We start from the raw sequence: 7,900 nt of genomic DNA, 5'->3' as shown, positions 1-7,900 counted from the left end.
GGACCACGGCGGGCGAGAACACCGGCGCGCTGCGGAAGCGGAGGTCCTCGGCGCCCCCGGGCCCGGTCAGGCAGCCGCGGCACAGGCAGTAGGCCTCGGGCAGGTACCGCGGGAAGCGCGCGGGGTCGTAGGAGATCCTGCGGGAGAGAGCGGGGTGAGCGCGGGCGCTTCCGGGCCGAGGAGGACGCCCCGGCCAGGGTTTGCTTCGGAGGCCCCGCACGTGGAGCTGGAGCAAAGCATTTTGGGGTCACCAGGCTGGGGAGGGGGGCAGGGCCATCAAACGGAGGGGTAGCGTCCGTTTGATGCCCTGACCTCAAAGATACCAGCGAAACTGCACCCTATTGTATTTGAAACGCTGAAGACAAACGGGCGTGATGGCACATGCCTGTAATGCCAGCACTGGGGAGGCTGAGGCAGGAGGATCTTTGTCAGTTTGAGGCCAGCCTGGGCTACGAAGTGAGCTCAAGGCCAGCCTGAACTGCACAGCGAGGCCCTGTCTCAAAAAGACAAAAAGAATGAAAAAAGAAAAGAAAAAGAAATGCTGAAGACAGCATTTACAGCTCTTCTTGATGGAGTCTATACACCACCCCGAATCTGCGCAAATGAAGTAGACAAAGTCCAGGCAGCCCGCACACAGGAGAGAGAGCCCCTCCGCCTGCCGGGCGCGGCAGTCCCAGGGTGGGCACCCAGGACAGGACAGGCCAAGGGGCTGTCGGTGCGGCAGCGCGAGCCCGGCCACCTGGTTGCCGATGCACGGCCACAAGTAGACACCTGCGGGCCACCTGTGTGGAAGGCCACGCGGCAACACACCCATCACCTAGTAATGGGGCTCAGCTGCTGTCTTAGTTACTTTTTGTCGTTGCTGAGACAAAATACCCAACACCTAAAGTTAAAGGAGGAAAGCTTTACGTAGCTCATGGTTTGTAGAGGTTTCAGCCCACAGTTGGCTGGCTCCAAAGCAGAGTGGTGCGTGGCAGAGGGCCACTGCAGGGGACAAGCAGCCCACAGCAGGCAGGCAGGCAACAATGGTAGCCCTCTCTCTGTCCCTTATATTCTACACAGACTACCCACCCTAGGTGGGTGTAGCGCTCACACCCTTAACCTCCCAGAACTATGCCAGACCGGTCGGGACTGGTTCAGTCATCACACACCCTTGACCCCAGCACCACACGCTCATGCTTTTTCAGAGGCGGCCGGATCGAGAGTGTGTGACATTGGGATCACGGGTGTGTGAGGCTCGGGCACTGTATAATTTTCCTTATGTACAATAACGTTCAGTGGCTGAGCAGAGGGTGAGTCCTGGAGAGATCTGCAGCCTGTTTGGATGAAATTAGGCTGCTGGTGTAGTCAGAGTTTACAAAGAAAACAATTTCATACAGGACACATAATTTATAGGATTATTTTATAGTAGTCACCCAAAGAGTCAAGTACACACTAAAGACCAAAGAATCCAGCAGAGGGCCTGGGTCCCACGGCAATGTCCTGCATGAGACCAGCTGAAGACCTAGAGCTCATAACAGTGCCCCCCACAAGTCCAACTGGAGGCCAAGAACCCACGACAATGTCTCATGCAAGTCCATTTCACGGATCTGCACTGGGAAGGCCCAAAGGTCAGCAGTGGAAGCTAAAAAGTCTGTGCCAGCGGGATGAAGGATCTGTGCCAGGAGGCTGAGGGATCTGCACTGGAGCCAGGAAGTGGTGCTCAGAGCAAGCTCCCCTAAAGTGAACCGTAGCCATTCTCAGTGACAACAAGGCCTCATGCTCCTCCAATGATGAGAACAGCCCAGTTCATATCAGGAAAGCCAGCATGACAAGCTCCTCCAGGAGAACCAACAGCCCCAGGAGAACCAACAGTTTTAGGAGAACCAACAGCTCCCTAACAACACCTTTGCTTCTTCTCCAGTTCTGCTTTTTATGCTGTTGGCAACAGTCCTCAGGTGGGCCCTCCACACCAGCACCACGCTGATTCAGTTCAGCTGGGTGCTACAAGCTGACCACCAGTTGTCCATCCACCACAGCTGCTTATGAAGGAACAAGGCAGAACTACCTACAGCTCACTTAGGTGGCCTGGCCTAACAACCTCATGTTTTTCTTATAGATTTTATACTACGCTTTAATGTACTGAACAAAAAACTACAAGGTGTTAGGGAAAACAGCAGATAGGATGTTTTGTGATACCAAAACATGTGAGAGAAAAGTATAGGTTTTGGGAAGAAACCTTGAATGTGGACAGTGGAAATATTTTCCTAATCTAAAAATGCATTTAGGAAATTCCACAACATTTGCAGACAACCCATCAGGAAATCTACAGGGAATTTTATAGCATTGTACCAGCTGCGGAGGAGAATTTTAGTAATAGATTTGTACAGTTCTACAAGATGGAGACAGTCCTTACTTCTCCAGATAAAGTTTTCTTACTTCTCCAGATAAAGCCAAATTTGAAGAACATGATATTTCCTGCTCACATGGTTAGAATTTGGAAATGTGGAAATGGAGCTATAGGAATTTCAAGAAAGCTCTATGGAAAAATATACTCTATGATCTGGGGCAGGAAGATGGCAAAAAGCAAACTACCTCTGAAAAAAATACAGGGTTTGTCCACTTACGCTTCCCTCTAGCATGCACACAAGTAGGTGAAAAATATTTTTTTAAGTTTCTCGTTGCTACTGTTCCCTCAGTTCTTCCAGCAGAGCTCCGGAACAAGCCAGGCATAGCCTCGTCCAGACTCATCTCCCGGTCCCCTTTGCTGTTCCTTCCTGCCTACCTGCCGACTGGGATGCACCAAGGTGCAGCCCTCATAAAACCCAAACCCTCGCTTGGCCTTCACGGGCCTGTAGATGGGCCCTCACCCCCACCCCTCTCCATTGCCCCCTTCCTGTCCCCTTGGTATCCTAGGCTCTGGGCAGCCCACAGGAACGCTCCTCACAGGCCCGCACGGAGCTCTGCTCAAGGTCCTTTCTTCCCAAAGTCGGTATCAATTTGGTGGAGTCTCATTCTTTTTCTTTTTTTTTTTTCCTCCCCTGTACCAGGAATCGAACTCAAGACCTTGCTCTTGCCAGGCAGGCGCTGTGCCGCTGAGCTAAATCCCCAGCCCTTCCATTCTGTTTCAAGATCCAGTTAAAGTCACTGTCCTAAGGGGTTTCAAATTTCTTCAGAAAAACACAGTTTCTTTCCCCACATTCTCGTGTTGCCTCTGGAGAGAACTTCACCTTCATTGTGTCTGCCCTGGTCCTGTGGTCATTTCTCCTCTGCCTTCAGGGCCCATCCCAGTCGGCCTGCAGAGGAGGAGCTCAGGGGCCAGGAGCAGGGAGGGTGAGGCGGGCTGTGTGAGCCTCCTGTCCTTGCACCCTGAGGTTCATTCAATATCCTAACGTAAGATCCAAAGGAAAAGAAAATCCTACATAGTTGGAATTTATAGTATCTGCAGTTGCTTTCAACGTTCATCCGAGTAGTATCTGAGGGCTGTTTCAGGCAGTGCAGACACAGAACACTTATCTGTTGTTCAAGGAATCATGATTTCAGGGGAGACACATACAAACAGAGCCTGAGCTCCAGGAGAGGATTCCCGGCACAGGTGGTTCCTGTCTGGGTTTAACCCGAGGAGGAAGGGAGAAAGGGCCTGAGGGCTGGAGGTCAAACCGCCCGCTGAGGAGCACAGCGCGGCTGGAAGATGGCAGAGAGGAGGAGCGCTGAGCCCATGTCGGGAACGGCCATCCTCAGTCAGGAATTCGGATCTGACCCTGCCGGGAACGGGATGGTGTTAGAGAGAGAAGTGACCCCATCAGGTGGAACTCGGGGGAAGCTCTGATGTCTTAGCCACTTTCCTTGTCGCTGAGATGCCGTACCCCACATCCACAACTTAAAGAGGGAGAGGTTTGTTTTGGTCAGTTCTTAGAGCAGTCAGTCTACAGCCAGCTGGCTCCGAGGCAGGATGGGCACGGTGGAAGGGCCTGGCCAGAGCAAAGCCGCTCACATCACTGTTGCCAGAAAGCAGAGAGAGGGGAGGAGCCAGAAAGGACACATACCCTTCCAGGTCATGCCCACGGTGACCCGCCTCCAGCAGCGGGTCAGCTACGAACTCACAGGTCCAGTAATCCATTGAGGACTATGGCGCCCCATGCTCCAACCACCCTTCAAGCACCTGAGGCTTTTGAGGCACACCAGATCTAAACCAAACACCCACCCCTGACCCCAAAGACTCATGTCCATCTCTTTATGTAAAATGCATTTAGTCCATCTGTAAGACTTGCCGAAGTTTTAAAAGCTTCAGCACTGTTGGAAAGTCCAAGTCAAAGTGTCCTCTGAAATTCAAGGCAAACTCTTAGCTGGGACACTCTGTTAAAAAAAAAAAAAAGAAAATCCAAAAGAAAGTTAAACATTGCCAACATAGAATGGTGCAAACATTTCTATTCCAAAAAGGAGAAAGAGGAGGATAGAAAGGAATGGGACCAAAGCAAAACCAAAACCCAACAAGACAAACATTAAATCCTGTAGCTCCATGTCCACTGCCCTAGACAGGTTGTGGCAAGATATAAACTCCAAAGAGCTTGAGTGGACCCATCGCTGTGGCACTGCCAGCTGCAGTCTTCATGGCCCCTCTCAGGGTGGCTCCATCACGGCCTGCACCTGTCCTCAGCAAATGTTCTGTGTTCTTGTCTTGTCCACTGTCCTGGGATCTCCACCACACTTTCAGCTTCATACTCACAGCTGCACTCACTTGGCTCTCAGGGACACACTGCCTGGCCTCCCAGTCCTTCTTCTAAAATCTGGGTGGAAGCCTCCCTGACCGCAAAACTCCGGCATTGTACATGCCTAAATAACCAGCACTATGGGATCTGCCGCACTAAGATCTGCCACTAGCTTGAGCATTAGTAGGCCTCCATGGATCATGGCTGCAGCAGCCTCTGAATGTCTGGATGGTTGAACACCAACTTGGTAGGTAGACCTTCTGCAGCAAGGGGCCCCGTGAGTCTTGCTCAAAACAAAGCTTTATAGTTTTTTGCCTCTGAGCTTGCAAAGGGTGGTATCTTGCTGATTCCTAAGAAGTGTTCAAGCCATCTGTCCTGTTATCCTGAAGCAAAGTCCTTGGCTTCTTTTTAATGCTAATCTTTTCAGCAATGAAGCTCTCCTCTGGCAATTTTACAGGCCCTAACTTTATAGATGCTTACTTTCTAGTCACCAGCAAAATTTTCTAATTATTCAGCTGTGCTTATTGGTCCTGATTCTTACAGTAGATATAGCTAAAAGCTACCTGTAATGCCAATGCCAAAGACTGAACATTGGGCTGCCTTGGCATTTCCTCTGCCAGATTGATTAGTCCACTGTCCTTTTAAAAATTTTTTAATATTTTCTTTTATTTTTTGAGACAGGGTCTTGCTTTGTAGCTCAGGTTGGCCTTGAACTCACTATGTAGTCCAGGCTGGCCCTGAACTCATGGCAATCCTCCTGCCTCAGCATCCTGAGTGCTGGGATTACAGGTGTGTGCCACCATGCCCGGCTTTAGTCCACTGTCTAATCTTCTATCTCCTATAAAATCTCAGGGCATGGGCACAATGTAGATACATTTTCTACCAAAGCATAACACACATGGTCTTGGGTCAAGCTGCCAATGGAATCCTTGTTCCCAGTGAAACCTTTTGCACCTGGTCTTCATTGTCCTTCATTTCTGTGAGCGTCCCGGTCTTCTGAGCTCTGACCAGCATCATACATCAATCCCTGCTCACAATATTCCAGAACTTCTCTAAACTCCTCCCACAATCAAATTCCAAGGCTTCTGAGCCCCAGGGTCATATATAGTCATGGCAACAACCCCCACCCCCCCGTCAGTACCCAAATCCGTTACTTAGTCATTTCTTCATTGCTGAGATGTAACACACAACACCTTAATTTAAAGGGGGACAGCTTCATTTTGGCCCCCAGTTTTTAGAGGGTGTAGTCCTTGGTCTGCCAGCTCCAAGGCAATGGTGGAAGGGCCTGGATGGAGGAAAGCCGCTCATGTCACGGCAGCCAGGAAGTGGACAGAGGGAAGGGAGGAGCCAGGGAGGGAGACGCCCCCTCCCAGGTCAGCCAGTGACCCCCTCCAACTAGGCTGCCCCTCCCACCGCAGGTCAGCTATGGGCCACGGACTAACCACCCCCCAGTACGTGTCCCCATGGTCCACCACCCTCCAAACACCTGAGGTTCTGAGGTGAACCGCATCCAAAGCATAACACCCAGTGCAGGTGGGCAGAGTTCCTGGGGCCTGAGAGGGAGATCTTGGCTGGAGGTAAAGTTTTGGATTGTGGCTGGTGGTTCAGTTCGATAGTCCAGGGAAGCGTGTAGAGGGAGGACAGCGGGGAAAAGGACACCAGCTCTAGGAGAAAAAACCTAAGTGTGGAGACTGGCATCTCCAGGTCAAGAAGCTGGAGACGGAGCTGGTCAGAAACTGAACTTGAATCAGATTGAAACAGTTTACCAGACATACAGGGATGGAGGTCCATTTGCGGTCTCCTTAATGAAATGCCTGGGGCTGGGAATTTAGAAAGATCAGCGGTTTATTTAGCTCATGGTCCTGGGGGCCCGGATGCCCCTGATCGTGGTGCTGGCCTCTCTGAGCACCTGGAGAGGCTCAGGTGCGCGTTACACGGCAGGTGGCATCGCCTGGTGAGGCAGAGCCAGTGTGCTAGCTCCAGTCTCTCTTCCTCTTGGTATTATAAAGCCACTCATGGAGGGCTATGGGGGTCCACCCTCATGGCCTCACATACTCCTACTCCCCTACCAGAAGCTCTACCTCCACACACCACTGACACATGAATTGGGGGTTAAGTTTCCACCGTGTGAACTTTGGGGAAGAACATGGTGGCACTATGAGACTATGGCCAAGGGAACAAATGTGGGAAACTCAATGCGGGCATTTTCCAAAAGGAAAACAAGGGCAGCACCAGGCCTGAGGGGAGGGACATGAACGCCAGGGCATCACCGGCCTGGATTACGCCGGCTGCCCTGATGCATGAGGTCACACTGAGCCACGTGCCCAAGCCTTGGGTCTCAATGATCAACTACATGCTTGCTTTCAAAGTCTGTTACATCCATGGGCTGGGGATACAGCTCGGCAATGCAGTGCCTGCCTGGCAAGTGCAAGGTCCTGAGTTCCATTCCTGGTACAAAAAAAATCTATCACACCTAAACTAAGTGACAGTCAGCACGTGAGCTGGGCTGGGTCCTGGAGCAGAGAAGGGGCACTGGTGCAGCCCTCTGAATAAGGTCTCTGGATTAAACATCAACATTCACTTCTTGATCTTGATCAGTTTGCTGATTTACTGATTCTGACATTTCAGAACATCTGGGTGCCAGGTAGCACAGATGAGTTCCCTTGACTCAATTTCACAACAATTTTTGCTGCCTCAAAGAGTGAAACACCAGACAAACACTAAAGAGAAAAAAACTTTCCCAGGGTTAAGCCTCCCCCCGCCCGCCCTGGGATAATCACAGAAATCTGAAATCGGCAAATACTGAAGCTATGAAGGCAGCACTAACTTTCAGGCGCACCGATGGCCTGCGGTTGGTTCCCCAGTGCCCTCAGCGCTGGGAGACGCACAGGCTTATGAAGGCCGCTGAGCACGTGTGAAGCCGCCAGGCGCCTCTGCGTTTGGCTTGTGGCGAGGATTCCCGCCCTGCGCTCCGGGGGCACACAGGCCAGCGGCAGGCCAGTGGCCCTCCCCTGCGAGCGCCTGAGGAAACAGCTCGGAGACAGAGAGATGAGGTGAAGGGCAAGGGACTGCCAAGGGCAAAGAAGAGGGCGGAGGGAGCGGCCAAGGCAGCAGCAAGCGGGCAGACTGCGGGCGGCACAGACGGCCACGGGCCGGAAACCGCTAAGAGGTCGCCGCAGCGGGACGGATGCAAGCGTGGACACATGCGCAGG

The 7,900-nt window shown here is 51.9% G+C and overlaps 1 protein-coding gene across 1 annotated transcript in view; it reads right to left on the bottom strand.

The window, feature by feature from the left end:
- Positions 1–5,824, bottom strand: part of Il17d (interleukin 17D) — a gene marked incomplete in the record, with an annotated part of 6,858 nt that extends 1,034 nt beyond the window's left edge. The window contains 2 exon segments of the mRNA XM_013505463.1: positions 1–137; positions 5,643–5,824. Coding sequence (XP_013360917.1) covers positions 1–137; positions 5,643–5,653 — 148 coding nt within the window.
- Between the last annotated feature and the right edge of the window lie 2,076 nt (positions 5,825–7,900).

Source organism: Chinchilla lanigera, unplaced genomic scaffold (assembly GCF_000276665.1).
Source record: "Chinchilla lanigera isolate Chin_1 unplaced genomic scaffold, ChiLan1.0 scaffold00096, whole genome shotgun sequence".
NCBI lineage: Eukaryota > Metazoa > Chordata > Mammalia > Rodentia > Chinchillidae > Chinchilla > Chinchilla lanigera.
This window is presented reverse-complemented; position numbering and strand designations above follow the sequence as displayed.